The following is a 15226-nucleotide window of genomic DNA, read 5'->3' as shown; positions in this document are numbered from 1 at the left end:
CTGCAACTGCTGGGGATACGTGGGTTAGAGCAGTCTCTGGAACCAGCTTCTACTGGCCCACCCCCATGAACATGATGTCACAAGTAACAATAACTCTTCAAGAAAATCTGAGTAAAACAAGATATAAAAATTAAAATACAAGGCACCCATCTTTTATTTTTACTTTGCATTTTCTCCAAGTATTTGTGACTAGAAATAGGATTGCTTGGTATTTTATATATAAATACATGTTTTTAAGTGAGATCTGCATATTTGATATATTTTGTCTTCTTTTGGTTGAATTATTATTGTGAGTAATATTCCCGGTCTTCAAATAATCTATGAGGGTAGTATTTTTCATGACTACATGTAATTAACAGCTTCCTGTACCGTTTAACGCATGTATTTAACGTCATATATTGAAAATTTATCAGGGCCTTACCAACTTTTTGTGAAAAGCGTTATTAATGGCCTATGAAAATCAGCACCATCCTATAGTCCTTATCCCTTTGGCTGCGGACTAAGGTATTCGATCTCTTTTTGCCCCAGTTTCTACTTCTACAACTGCTAAAATAAACATCTTTCAAAATTCAGAAAGTTACATTATCGGTCTAAAAATGAGAATGGACATAAAGTATATGTATGTGATAAGTAATATGTTCCTGGTAATATACAAAAATTATATTTTGTGCTTAGCAATATTATGTCCTTTCTAAAGTTTCCAAGTTGTATTTTTATTATTATTGGAAAAGAAGAAAAAGTGATCTTGTGAAATAATAGTTTCATTGTAAAAATTCTTGTTGTTACTTTTCTTGTAAATGTATAAAGTCAGTAAATGAATGAGGAAGAAAAACCCATCCTCTCTGACAGGCAAAATGGTATCTAAAAACTTAAATATTTCTATTAATTTTCTTGCTTCCACCAGGAGAGATATTTCTGTAATTGAGAGTCAGTGTGTGAGTATGAACTTTATGTAGTTTTTTTAATTTTTGATGTAAACATTTTCACTTTTATTAATCAGTCTTAAAATGCCTTTTTAATGGCTTCATAATAGTCCATCTTTTGAGTGCAGCAGAAATTATTTGCCTCTTTCCATTTGTTTATCGGTAAATTTTCACCAATTTTTCTAGGGTTCATATTGAAAAGTGATATGAGGGCTGTTATCCGAAGACACTGTATTACAAACATACACTGCTCTTCCTTACCTGACATGAAAAAACACATTTAGCAAAGATATTTTGAGAAGCAAAATAGTAATGTAGCAAAGTTTTCTTTTTTTTTAAATATGTTGTTAGCCAACATATAGTACATCATTAGTTTCAGATGTAGTGTTCAACGATTCATTAGTTGCTTATAACACCCAGTGCTCATCACAACACGTGCCCTCCCTAATGCCCATCACCCAGTTACCCCATCCTATGACCCCCCCTCCCTTCTGTAACCCTCAGTTCGTTTCCTGCAGTCCAGAGTTTCTCATGGTTTGTCTCCCTCTCTGATTTCTTCCCATTCAGTTTTCCCTCCCTTCCGCTGTGGTCCTCTGCACTATTCCTTATGTTCCACAAATGAGTGAAACCATGATAATTGTCTTTCTCTGCTTGACTTATTTCACTTAGCATAATCCCCTCCAGTTTCACCCATGTGGATGCAAATGGTGGGTATTCACCCTTTCTGATGGCTGAGTAATATTCCTTTCTTAAGAAGCAGAATCCACACTTTTCATTCATTCCTTTTGGAAAGGGCTCATCTTCCCCCTTCATGTGTCCCACTCAGGTTCTGGCTTCTAATTTTCTTCCATAAAAAATGTAAGGGACTAGGAAGGTTCTGCTCAGGCTCAAGAAGTCAATGGTCCCCCCATTAAGAAACTGTCATGGTCATAAACAGTGTGAATTAAAATGACAATCAAAGAACATGAGCCCAACTGAGCTGGAAGAAGAAGGGCTGGAGGACCACATGGAATTCCATCTCTTGTGTCTGCCTGGCCTGCAAATCCCTCTTTCCATCAGTAGATCTCAAAGTTGAACAATAGCCTGTGGGGCCTTCAAGTAGGCAATAGATTGAATGAATCTGTTGATGTTAGTGGGGGAATTTATCATTAACGTGAGTAATTCATACAGGAACGTTGTAAGGACATACGCATATTCCCACAGGAAGTGCACTGTAGATTCTTCTAGAAGAAATAGACCTTTCACTGTTTTATAGTGAAAAGTCAATGGATACTATACTGGCATTTTACTTACTCTCTGAAGACACCTAATCACTCGTGTCCTGCGGCACATTGTAATGATTTGTGTCAGTTAATGTTCGGTACCACTTCTGTCTACACTGTGGGGAACAAAGTCTTGTTTCCTGTATTGTCCTGCAGCGAACAGGTGGTTTCTTTTGTGGTTTAGTCTTGATTTGTGTGGAAATGAGAATGGGTTCTACTTGCTAGGACCTATGTTATGAACACATTCTCAGTATAATATTCTAAAATATTGCACGTTTAGTAAATACTCACTTTCAGAGGAACAAATATTTGGTGCTTGAGTGCCTCAGTTGGTTAAGTGTTTGACTCTTGATTTCAGCTCAGGTTGTGATCTCAGGGTCCTAAGATTGAGCCCCACATTGGGCTTGTGCTGACCGTGGAGCCTGCTTAAGATTCTGTTTCTCCCTCTGCCCCTCCAAAAAAATGAGCTAATATTTAAGAGTATTTTTTATTGTTAGCCTTTTTTTCCTAAACGTTTTTCATCTTTTCCATCTTCACAGTAATCCCATGATATGGATGCTTATAGTTTTCATTGGTCAGGACAGTGAGGGACAGAGGAGTGACACCTGACTCAAGGAAAGCCACAGTAGGTAAACATCTTCCTTGAAGAAACTTAGAGACAAAGGATAAAGATGAAGATAAAAATGCCCTACGAGCATCTCACCACGAGCAACAACTCGCTCCATTATGGTGTGTGGAGTTCTAGATTTCTTCTTTGCAGATACATGGGCATAAGTGTTATTTTGGGGACTACAGAGACATCAATGAGTCACAGGTGCATCTGCACAGGGTTTTGTTTTCTTCTTGTTTCAGTTCACTTCATATTCTGAGCATGTCCCCCTGTCACTGGAGCAGTTTTTCATGTCTGAGGCTATGAAGTGTTTATGTCTGTCACTCAGGAGCTGCCTGAAACTGTGCACATTTCTTAATCTCTTTCTGTCTCGAAGTCCTCATCTGAAAATAGATGTGATAACAATCCTATCGCAGAAGTTAGTGCACATTAAATAACTGAGTATTTCAGTCTTATAACTGTTAGTCCAGGTTCTGGAATATAGTGAATTTTTGATAATACATATCATTACTACTACTATGATTTCACAAATTTAATGTCCCCATACTGTCAACCATTATTATTTACACTAACTTTCATTGTGAAAAGCTTTGGTGACCATTTTGAAGTAGTAACCTGGAAAATCAGTCACATATTATTAGTATTTTATTTTTCTGCATCGATTTTTCCATGTTCCTCTTTTCCTCCCTCCTTTCTTCAGTGAAGCTTTTTTGCTTGCCTTTTATGATTTCCATATGGTTTTCTCTAAATGTTTGCATCTATTAAAACTTTGAAGAGTTCTGCCTAAAACTTACGTGTGGCTCTGTCACATACCATGTGGAGCTGATGTGAACTCTGATTTGGGTCCTGCCTGAGGAGAAAAGAGAGGAAGAAGCCAGGATGGCTGGGTTTTCCTCCTGAGGCAGCTGCCCTATTGTCCCTGCTTTCCAATAAATACCATTTCTGAAGTGATCCACACTGGGCTGTTGAAGGTTGGGGAGGTGGAGGATAGTAGACCAGAAGGCCGATGGCCTCCAACTAAGAGGACTGACTTCCTCTGCAGGGAAGGTGCCTCCTGGGAATGTGAAGGAGGAGGAGAGGGAGAGGAGACATAGGGCCACTCTGGAGGGAGGTCCCCTGCTCCGCCATTACTGTTAGGCATCTCCTTCCAGATCCTGTGTGTGCGTGCATGTGTGTTCCTGTGCATTGTGTTCATTCGTGTGTGTGTCTCTTTGTGACTGTGTGTGACTGTGTGTGCCTGTGTGTCCATCTGTGTGTCTCCGTGTATGTGTTCTATGAAGAAGGGCTGGCACTTGTGTGAGTGTGTCTAATTGGGGGAGCCCACGCTTTCTACATGACTTTACCTCAAGGAAGGCTGAGAAACAGTATCTAACATTTTTCCTTCCTATAGTGGGGATGAATCCATTCTTTCACTAAGACTCATAAGGTGGGGAATTTCCTGGACATAGACAAGGGTTCAGATGCTGGGAGCCAAGAAGGGAGAAAAATGGCCACTTCAGATACATTCAGGGAAAAATGTGTTTTCTCTTTGTTAATTATTCAAACAGGGAAGTTAACAAAGTCAGAATTTATCTTTCATTCATTATCTTAAACACTTTCAAAAATAGAGATGTTATTTTCTTTATTTTTCATAACATTAATAGCTCACAATAGTGAAGGCATTTTACACGGTAGGTGCTGTGCTACAAACATGTTGGTTCCATTATCTCAGTTAATCCTCACAAAGCCTACTAAACGGGTGCTGTTATTACTGTTTCTATGCTTCAGATGAGAAAAGGGAGGCTTTTGACACACGAGGCATTTTATCAAAGGTCTGACGTCAGTAAGTGGCAGAATAATAATTCGAACCAGAGGATCTATGTCTAGAACCCACATTCTGAAACAAGATACTTTATTTCTTCTGTGTGTACTTTTTATAACATAACATATTGTATATTACCATGTAATAAGAATATGTATCCATGTATATGTACATAGGTATGTCTGTATTTACAGAGGTGTCTGTGTATATATTTCTCCCAAGGTTCTAGAATGCATGCTTAGGATTCATTACAGGAAATACTCTAAATTTGCTTCCTCAATAGTGCTTCCTGAGATTCACTGATTCACAGATTAATTCAGCAAGTGTGTACGGAGGCTGCACTAGAGACGAGGCATGTGCGGACCCTGGCGAGGTCAGACACCGGAGACAAGGGTCTTACTTGGGAGCGCCAATCAGGTCCATGGGAAGTTGCGGCAGGAAGGCTGGCATCCTGCAGGCACAACTACTAACTGTCTGCTGCTTTCTCCTTGTTGTAGGACTGAGGTACCTGTCAGGGAGCGCAGGGAAGGGGCTGAGGCTGAGGCTGGGACTGGGGCTGAGGTTGCCCACGTGGAAAGGGTGAGAGCCCAGAACTGAAGAGAGGCTCTTGGAGCTGACTGTCTGGCTCCTCTAATATTTTGTACATTTGCACGTGGGTTCATCTACTGTGTTCTATGGACTGTATAGAAAGAATCCCAGTGGAGGAGACAGGACGTCTCAGTGCTGCCTGTTTATTGTTCTCATCTTATTGTCTCTGAGCAGGTGTTATAAGAGACCAGATATGCATCAGATATCCAAAGCCTGATTCATTTTTTTTCTACAAATGGCTAAGAGGGCAGGTGCAATGTTGAGTATGGTACATAAATGTAATTATTCCTTTTTTTCTACTATGGATATAGATATTTCTGGTTGTTTCATTTTGACTACTAACTGGAAAGAGAGAGACAGAGACAGAGAGAACAAAACAGACTTTTCCTCAAAATATTGGAGAAGGCATTAAGTAATTTCTCAGGGCTCTCACATAATCTGAACAGATGGAAGAATGAACTTATTAGCTCAGAGAAAAGTGATAGATGGTTGCTTGTAAGTGGCCATCTTGTCTACCCAGGCTTTGCCTCCATGGACAAGGTGGAGACCTGAGGACCCTGACAGCCAGAGGATCAGATCAGTGTTAGTGCTTCCGATCAGTGTGTGTGACTGCTGGTGTCAGGAAGGAAATGTGGGCCACCATTCCATGCAATTTGTAATGAGGTTTCTGATTTTTCGGGAGAACATTGGTCAGGTTGTGGTGACAACAATCCCATCAGTCCATTTCAGGATAGTTAGGAGTAAATGGATACAGACATAGATAATAGAGACAGAGGTAGAGAAAGTGACACAGACAGATACGTAGATAGAGACAGAGATGGAGACAGAGACTGACAGAGACGTAAACACAGGTGTATCTAGTGCAGCTAGAAATATCGCAAATGTGCCGCAAGAAAGACTTTTCTCAATTAATTGTCCCAATTGTTTCATGCTAAGGAGTAGAGATAGATGTGAAATTTAAAGGAAGTACTGATGATAATCCGGAGTTCTCCTCCAGGCTGGGTGCTACGCATCTTGGATTTCTCATCTCATCATCTCACACCAGTCGCTGGGGTGGGAGCACCTCTGCTCCCCAGAAGACAACTCTGGAGATGCTCCCGCTGACCTCCTCCTCTGACCCCACAGTCGGGGGCCCCCGGGGTCTATGCAAACCCTGGCCTTTGTTGTTGTTGCCATTTTACCGCATTTCTCATGACTGTCCGTTTCTCTCAAGGCTTTGAATTGTGAAATTTGGTCCCTGGATTCAAACAATAGTATTTTCATTGGTTCCTTGGCGATACTTTTTGTAGTTTACTTTATCTTTTTTAGATTCAGAAGGCTTCACCGACTGTTTTCTAAATACCCTATATCTTGTCTACATAACTCTATGTAGTTACTGCCTCCTGAACAGAGTGTCTGTAGCACAGAAATCTCCTTTTTAACTAAATAAAAAATGGCACAGCCTTGGCAGAATAATTAGAAAAAGTCACTTTTTCTCCAGGCTGCTCCGAGTATAGAGGGGGGTGGGCACGGGATGGATTTTGGTGCCCACTGTGCCCCTCCTGTAAGCACCGGCCAGCAGGACACACCGGCCAGAACAACAGAGGCTACAGCTCCGGGTGTGTTGCAGGGACGGAAGCGTCATTATTGTTGAGAAGTTGTGTATGTATCCCTTCCACGTTCTGATATTGGAGGGAGGTGCTAACCCTACCAATTGAAAATAGTTTCCTCTGGTTTGGAACAGCCTCTTTCAGGTTAGGACAATCTCCTCTGGCACATTCCTCATCCTTTCCGTTTCTCTGTCTGTCTCCTGCTCGTTCTCATGAGGACATCACTACACATGGGAGGACAGTGAGTTCTCATGGTGGTCCTCCCACCCTCTTCCAGCCCTTTGCCCCGCTGGTCGTTAGGACTGGCCTCGTCAGAACTGTCTTGTGCACTAACCAGCCCTGAACCCACCACTGACTCTCACCGCGCCCTGGGACGTAAAGGTTCCTCCCTGCGGTTTCTGCTCTTGGCTAAGCATCAATTCTTTCTTCCGTGAAATAGGTGTATCTGCAGGATTTTTAGGATGATCACATGATTCCCTCAACAGACTCAACATCTAGCACATTATCTGGCAGCTAAATGCATGTGAATTCCATTTTGTTCATTGCCAGCACCTCGAGGTTGAGCTTTTCACAACGACTGACATTCACCTTACTTCTCTCTGAGATAATCAGACCATTTCAACATAGAGTCTCTAAATAGGAATGCGAGTTAATGGGAAATTATGTCAACCAGACATTTAGGGCAGGGTTAGTGATACCTGCGGGGGTACATTGAGAGCCATCCGACTCCCTTTCCTCTTTCCTCTTACTGAGGCATTACCTAACAAGAAGTATTAAAGTGCTTAATACACTGCCTACCTGGTACAGAAGGACTTCCCACTAAAAGTAACTATTACTAAAATCTTATCAGTACATTATGTTTATTACATTTCAGAAAGAACTTAATTCTTTTTCCTTGAGCAAAGGAAAGCAATCAACGAAATCTGTTAACCTGTGAACTACAAATGCTAATTCTATCACTTTCAGCATGTAACTAGAGTTTTGGTAACTACTTGGTGACTTCAATTTAGAAGTTAAAAAAATCAAGGCGATGGAACTCACAGTAGGTAGGAATGATCAGTTTGTGACTGAAACAGTTAAATGTTGGCTGATAGGTGGCAGGACGGTCAATGAGGGAAGGACAGAAAAGATAAATCAATTATAACAAATGTGAGAGGCTGGGTTTTAGCTGACCTTATCAAAGGGGCATAAGAAAGTCTCTGCTTTCTTTTCGTAAGAGTTAGGATTGGCTCACTAGTGTACCTTTCTTTTTGTATTAAAGAACATCAAGAACTCAGACCTGGATTCATCATAATACTCATTCATAAAGCCCTATGATCATTTATCTACACAGAGATCTCTTTATTTATTTTACTCTACTTAGGTATTTTACTCTACTTTATTTATTTTACTCTCTATTTTACTTTACTCTACTTACTCTTTATCTATTTTACTCTACTCTATTAAGGACTTCCTTAATAACTGGACAAATACCTGAGATCCCTGATATAATGGAAGAACAAAAGCATTACGAACAATCTACACACTCCCCTCTGCTAAGTTAATTAACTAGAAAAGCACAGAAGTTACTGATCATCTCTCAACACTTGTCCAGCTTCATGTTTTTTCCTGAAGGAACAGAGCACATCCTGTTCTGTTAGAGTGGTTTTGTGGAAAGAGAAATGAAAGGAACTAGATAAAATCTCCCAACTCTGCAACTTATTTTACTTTTGGGGGGAAATAGAACTCAGTTATTCGACTGTCTGTTTGATTTCATTCTCTTGCTCCTTCACATGGACAACTACCTCTCGTTACCGTGCGCTGGGCATGACGAGGTGGGCACTCGGGGACGGCACACATGGTTTCCTTAGTCTCTGCTTGCTGTTTCGGAGCAGCTAATGGAAGCATCAGCAGAGACTGGGAAGTGGCAGCAGAGTGAGCTTAGGGTTCCTCCCTGAAGGGGGCCTGCATCCTCACAGGGGCCAACATATAGTGCCAACTCCCGCCATACCCAGAGGTCCATGCTCAGGAACCAAGAGGTGCATGTGGGAGGCGCCATTTCCTTTAATACCAATCAACCCACTAGAGGACTGTGTTTCTTTTTTCCCAGGGCTCTGAATCTACAGGCTTGGAAATCTAGTGCCGAGAAGAAATGCTTTTGTCAGGTGACATGGTGATGGTTCTCTGAGCTTCAATTTCCATTGGCCAACTTTCCACTGGAAATCAGAGCAAAGAGTCCCATTACTGTAATCCACAAGGGTTAGGTTCCTGGGGCGCAGAGCAATGGGGAGAAGAGTGGAGCACTGATTTTACAGAACCCGCCCTTTGTGCCCCTCAGCATCCATACTTGTTCTTTGCCTGAGGGAGAAATCTGTGCCCCCATAGCGGGGGCACACAGGTTCCTTCTTCTCAGGGTCCATATGAACATGGGAAGCTGATTTTCTAGCAACTTCCATGAACAGTAGCAGATCATGTTTTCAGGCAATAAAAGTGCCAAAAAACTATGCTGAACAAAACTATGGTTGTGTGCAATTCTGCTTGAGACCATCTCATTCCTGTATCTGCATGTGGACAAGAGATGTAAAGAAACCAAGGAAATTATAGTGCAGTGTTAAGAGGAAGACTAAGTATTCGTGCCCTTCTCTCTAACACCTGGTACCTGCCCTACAGAGGGAAAAAGACACACTCAGGCCACGAAGCTGCTCTGAGCTCTCCAAGCAGGAACCTGGTGTCTAGCTTGGCAGACAGAGTCACTAGCAATCAGCAGAGAAAACAATTTTTTTTTTTTTTGTAAATGAAGCAAAGGTTGTTGGAGAAGAGGGGAGAAATAGTGGTCGAGAAAGAGGCTATTATACACATTTCTAACCGTCAGATTTCACATGATGTGTCTAAGTGCTCAATAATATGTAAGAATTTTAATATCAAGTAACATGTGAATTCTTTGTAAGAGTATATTTTAAAATAAAAATCAAAAGCCATACAGGTTTTCTATGAGACAATAAGGATTTGGAAATGATATAGTAAGAGCTCTCCTGATCCCAATGTTTAGAAATGACCTCTCCAAGACATTTCCTCTACCCAAGACTGTGTCCCCGACGCATTCTGGGGGTGGAACATAAGAACACCCAACACAAAAGAGTCTGCATAGATTTCTAGATATGCCCAGAATTTTTCAGAATTGTGAATTTTAGAAGACGACGCTGAGGGAACAGACATGATTTTTCCACAGTACTTGCGTGTGTGATCAGTGGGGAATGGATAATAGAATTATGGAAACTGATTTTTTGAGATGTTCTTAGACTTTATTCGCATTAATTTCATAATATAATGTTGTTTCTCTTACTCAAAATCATTGTTTCACCCACCTCAGGAATGAAATAAATGAGTTGAGCCCAAATCATCAGGGTATTTCAACCATCCAGCTATGCAAAATCCCCCACCTATGAGGTAATGTGAGCCCCTCTCTCATAGTCAAAATGTCAATCTCACTTCAACAGACATTAATGCAGTCATCACTGTACCGGGTCCTGTACATTCTAAAACGATGCTTTCAGTGTTGTTAGAATCTGCCATGTAAACAACCATTTAATTAGCAATCATTTAAGTAGGACAGGAGGGTTGGATGTTCTCTGGGTAGTTTGGCTTTACTGTGTGTGGCTGCAGCGTCCTTGGTGACACTCACCTAGCCAAAAGGACAAGGGCAGGGGGTAGGAAATGACTCCAAATGTGACTTGTTGTTCCCTCCACACAGGGGTTGTTTGCTCCCTGCACAAGGCCACTGTCCTCTCAGCCTGTAACTCAAGGGCACTACAGACCCATGTTGAAAACTGAGATTTCCATTGACTTGGGAAGACTTCTCATGACAGGGGCTTCATATTTAGCTAACTTCTCTGTAACTAAATTGTCACAGTCATGTCTCAGCATCACTCTTGTGTGGAGTCAGGCACTGAGAGGAAAGGGTTCAGGGTATTAGGAAATGGGAGAGACACATGAAGGAACATCCCCAAAACAGAGCAAAGGTACGTTACTGACCTTCCTCCCCCACCCCTTCCCGCACCTGCTGGAGGTCTTAGCCTTGGGCCAGCCTTCAGTGGAGGGTAGGGGTGTTGGGTTTTTCACAAGCAGGTGTGTGTTAAGTATAAATCTCCTGCTGCAGAAACAGAAGCTCAGAGAGACAGACGAGGACTTACTGAACCTGAGCGACCAATTTACTACAGATGATTTGGACTTTCAGTAATCATGCTTACCAATGCTGTTAAGTTGTACATAAAATTAGAATTTTCAATTGAAAATGCATTTAATTCAGTTTAGACCTCCTCAGAGAGCTTTTTCTTCTTCCCCACATTTGGTAGCAGGGGATTTCTTGCTTGGGCCTGATGGATCAGTAATATAGCTTTTCTTTTCTTTATTTCTTTTTTTTTGTCAAGAAGTTGACTAACTTTATAAGAAGTTAGTAAACATAGTGATATGGGATAATTTTTCTTTATTACAGAAATCAGTCCCATAATTGTGGCAGTTAAATCACCTCATTTAACAGAGGAGAGAATAGAGGTCCAGGGAATGTGGACCCCAAATCCCACATGGAGTAGCGTTCAAGAAGTGTAAGGTGGAGGGCCTCTGGTTCCATCCAGGGCTGATGCACGTCCCCCCACAGAAGGTGAGCACCAGGCATGCCAGTGCACGGGGTTGCTGAGACGTTAGCTCTCCTGTTTTCTGTGCTTCTGCTCACTGAGTCTCCATGCAGAGTAAGTAGCAGTGGGCGGGGCAGCAACTTAGAAACTGGAATCAGGAGTTGACTTCCCATCTCAGTTGACTTCCCTTTCAATCATTTAATGATAAATCTCCCTCTCGAATGACTGGCACAATAGTTTAGTCCCACATTCTTCATTGGCAATGGTCAGGATCTTCAATCGCCGGTGTGTCACAGCTCTGTTCAGTAGAAGTAAATATAAGTCACAGTTTGAGACACAATTTCCTAGCTGTTGCATTTTGAAAAAAGTTAAAGAAACAAATAAAATTCTAGGATTATTTTTATTTACTATGAGATATCCAAAATAGTGTTTCAAAGGTAATCAATAAAGAAATTACTAAGATATTTCATCTTTTTTCATAATCCCCAGAATATGTCTTGTATGTTACATAAGCAGCCCATCTCGGCGTGGACTAGTGGACTAGTTACATTTCACGTGCTCAGGAGCCACATGTGGCTAGTGGCTCGTGGCTACTGCATTGAACAGCACAGATTCTGCTCCAGATGCTTCAGAAGTGCTGCCCTGAACAATCTTTAGAAAAGTCCCCCAAAATCCATATCTTTTGCACAGCAAAGGAGACAGCTGACAAAACCAAAAGGAAACTGACAGAATGGAAGAAGATATTTGCAAATGGTGTATCAGATAAAGGGCTAATATCCAAAATCTATAAAGAACTTATCAAACTCAACACCCGAAGAATAAAACATCCATTCAAGAAACAGGCAGAAGACATGAACAGACATTTCTCCAAAGAGGACATCCAAATGAACAGACACATGAGAAAATGCTCCATATCACTAGACATCAGGAAAATACAAATCAAAACCACAATGTGATACCACCTCACACCAGTCAGAATGGCTAAAATTAACAAGTCAGGAAATGACAGACTTTGGCAGGGATGCAGAGAAAGGGGAGCCCTCCTACACTGTTGGTGGGAGTGCAAACTAGGGCAGCCACTCTGGAAAACAGTATGGAGGCTCCTCAAAAAGTAGAAAATGGAGCTACACTACGACCCAGCCATTGCGCTACTGGGTATTTACCCCAAAGATACAAATGTAGTGATCCAAAGGGGCACGTGCACCCCAATGTTTATAGCAGCAATGTCCACAATAGCCAAACTATGGAAAGAGCCCAGATGTCCACGGACAGATGAATGGATAAAGAAGATGCGGTGTGTATATATAATGGAATATTACACAGCCATCAAAAATGAAATCTTGCCATTTGCAATGACATGGATGAAACTAGAGGGTATTATGCTAAGTGAAATAAGTCAATCAGAGAAAGACAATTATCATATGATCTCACTGATGTGTGGAATTTAGAAACAAAACTGAGGATCACAGGGAAAGAGAGAAAAAAATAAAACAAGACGAAATCAGAGAGGGAGACAATCCACAAGAGACTCAATCATAGGAAACAAACTGAGGGTTGCTGGAGGGGAGGGGGCCGGAGGGATGGGGTAACTGGGTGATGGGCATTAAGGAGGGCATGTGATGTAATGAGCACGGGGTGTTCCAAAAGACTGATATATCGCAGGTTTGCACCTCTGAAACCAATAATAAGTTATATGTTAATTAATTGAATTTAAATAAAAAATGTTTTAAAAAAACTTATGTCCATACAAAAATGTGCATGTGAAGGTTCATAGCAGCTTTATTAATAATCAGCAGAAGTTGGCAGCAGCCAAGATGTCCTTCAATAGGTGACCAGATGAACAAACGGTGGCACAGCCAAACCATTAAATATTTTTCAGCAATAAGAAATGAGCTAGCAATCCATGAAAAAACATGGGGGAAACTTGAATTCATATTGCTGATCGAAAGAAGCCAGTCTGAATTGGATGCAGCCTGTGCGATTCCAACTATATGAAGATTTACTGGACCTCTATGTACTTACTGTGTAATTTTTCGGTAAACCTGGGTATTCTCTTTGAAAAGTCGTCCATGAAACAAACAAAAATAGTAGCTTTGTAGAGATTCGACCACGAGTGATAAATGTTTGACTATTACTCGAATTTATTACCGGTTACTATGGGTGATTTACATATATTTTTGAAAGTCGATGTATTTTCCAAAGGCAGTAATAATAAATATTAAATATCATTGCTCTCAGAAAAAAAAGGAAAAAGAAAAAGAAAAGTCTCTCCAGACAGGACAGCTCCCTGGGTCTGAGCCAGCCTGGGCACCAGAGTCTCAGCCCCCAGGGTTCTGCGCAGTGGACCCGCAGAAGGGGCGTCCGCCAGAGTCCGGGTTGCTGAGGGCTGACTCCAGACAGCCAGGGGTGGTGGAAGGTACCAGGCATGGAGTGTCCTGGGAGACAGTGACCTTTTTGCTCAGGGACCTGGGCAGAGCGCTGGGCTGTGCGTTTCCCAGGCAGCACAGTAGTACACGCCCTCGTCGCTCTTCTCCAGCTTCAGCACAGACAGGGTGCAGCTGTAGCCATCCCTGCCCTTCTCGGCATTGACTTTGTCCGATTTCGTAGTATAATCCCTCTGCACATAGCCCCTGGACATGTCGAGGTGGAGGAGCCTCCTGGGGGCCTCACCCTCCTGGTGGCGGTACCAGTGGATGTAGCTGACCGAGCTGTCAACTTTGCAAGTCAGGGTGGCTGAGCGGTCCGAGGGCAAGCGCGCCACCACAAAAGCAGGCTGCTCCAGCTTGAGCCCTGCTCCGAGGCCTGCCAGGGGGAGAGGGGGACAGCGGTGAGACAGTGATGGCCAGGAGTCTCAGGGAACCCTGCACCCTGCACCGGAGAGCGAGTCAAGACTTACCGGGAAACAAGAGAGAGCACAGGAGGGCAAGGGGACCCAGCATGGTTCTGCTTCCCACCTGCTGGAAAGAAACCCAGCTTGACCTCCTGGCTGCACCTGCTGGGAGGAGACTGGCTGGGTGGGTGGCAGAGGGCAGACTAGGACCTCAGCCTCTGCTTCCCTGAGGCACCTGCAGATAGTGGTGAGAGAGAGGCAGGAGGGAGGGAGGGAGGGAGGGAGGGAGGGAGGGAGGGAGAGAGGGAGGGGCCAGAGGGCTGGGACAGGTCTGACCACAAGGGGGGAGGGAACATTGATGGTCAGGGTTCTGAGAAGCACTGAGGAATGTTAGTGCAGGGAGAGCACCAGCGATAACAGCAGTCCTCGACTGGACATCAGTAGCCTGATGTCCCCTCATCCCTGATCAGACCCTCAGAAATGGTAAAGGCAGGGCCTCAGGAAGGGTCAGCTGAGAAATGCATCTGAAATGAAGATTCAATTCAGTCAAGGCAGCATTGACCTTCAACTGAAAGGAACATTCCTTTTTAGTTGTGCCGGTATACCACCGCCTCGTGGATATTGCGATGTTCATTTGTTATGGTAATTACAGCCTATCGACCTGGAGGGAGAGGGCAGGGGGGATGGCCAGGAAGGGGACTTGGCCGGGGCAGGGAGGTTTGGGTCCTTCACACCCAGTACCAGACCCGGCTCCTGAGCTCCTCCTCTTGGGGAGCACTGAAAGGCAGACGTGCTGAGCTGTCACCAGGATTCGAGGCTCCAATGCCCCAAAATGCAGGCTTTGAGGTTATGCTGAATTGATAGGGTGGTGTCTAGAATATTCTGCTAAAAGTATATTCCAGGTCCATCATTCAGACCCTCAACAGGTGTCTAGGGCAGCTGTGCTACAGTGTGAAGTGGAAAAGAGAGTCTTGCAGGCCCGGAAATCCTTGCTGGGACAGAAGACCCGTGGT

General features: G+C 42.9%; 1 gene segment (V, D, J or C); it reads right to left on the bottom strand.

Annotated features, from left to right (window-relative positions):
• The window catches only part of LOC113258344 (T cell receptor gamma constant 2-like), a 39796-nt gene extending 25353 nt beyond the window's left edge, over positions 1–14443 (bottom strand). Inside the window, 2 exon segments of the C gene segment in view lie at positions 13850–14185; positions 14280–14443. Coding sequence covers positions 13850–14185; positions 14280–14322 — 379 coding nt within the window.
• Positions 14444–15226: the final 783 nt, after the last annotated feature.

Source organism: Ursus arctos, unplaced genomic scaffold, assembly GCF_023065955.2.
Source record: "Ursus arctos isolate Adak ecotype North America unplaced genomic scaffold, UrsArc2.0 scaffold_3, whole genome shotgun sequence".
In the NCBI taxonomy this organism is placed as follows: domain Eukaryota; kingdom Metazoa; phylum Chordata; class Mammalia; order Carnivora; family Ursidae; genus Ursus; species Ursus arctos.
The sequence above is the reverse complement of the archived record's forward strand: the minus strand, read 5'-3'. Positions and strand labels throughout refer to the sequence as shown.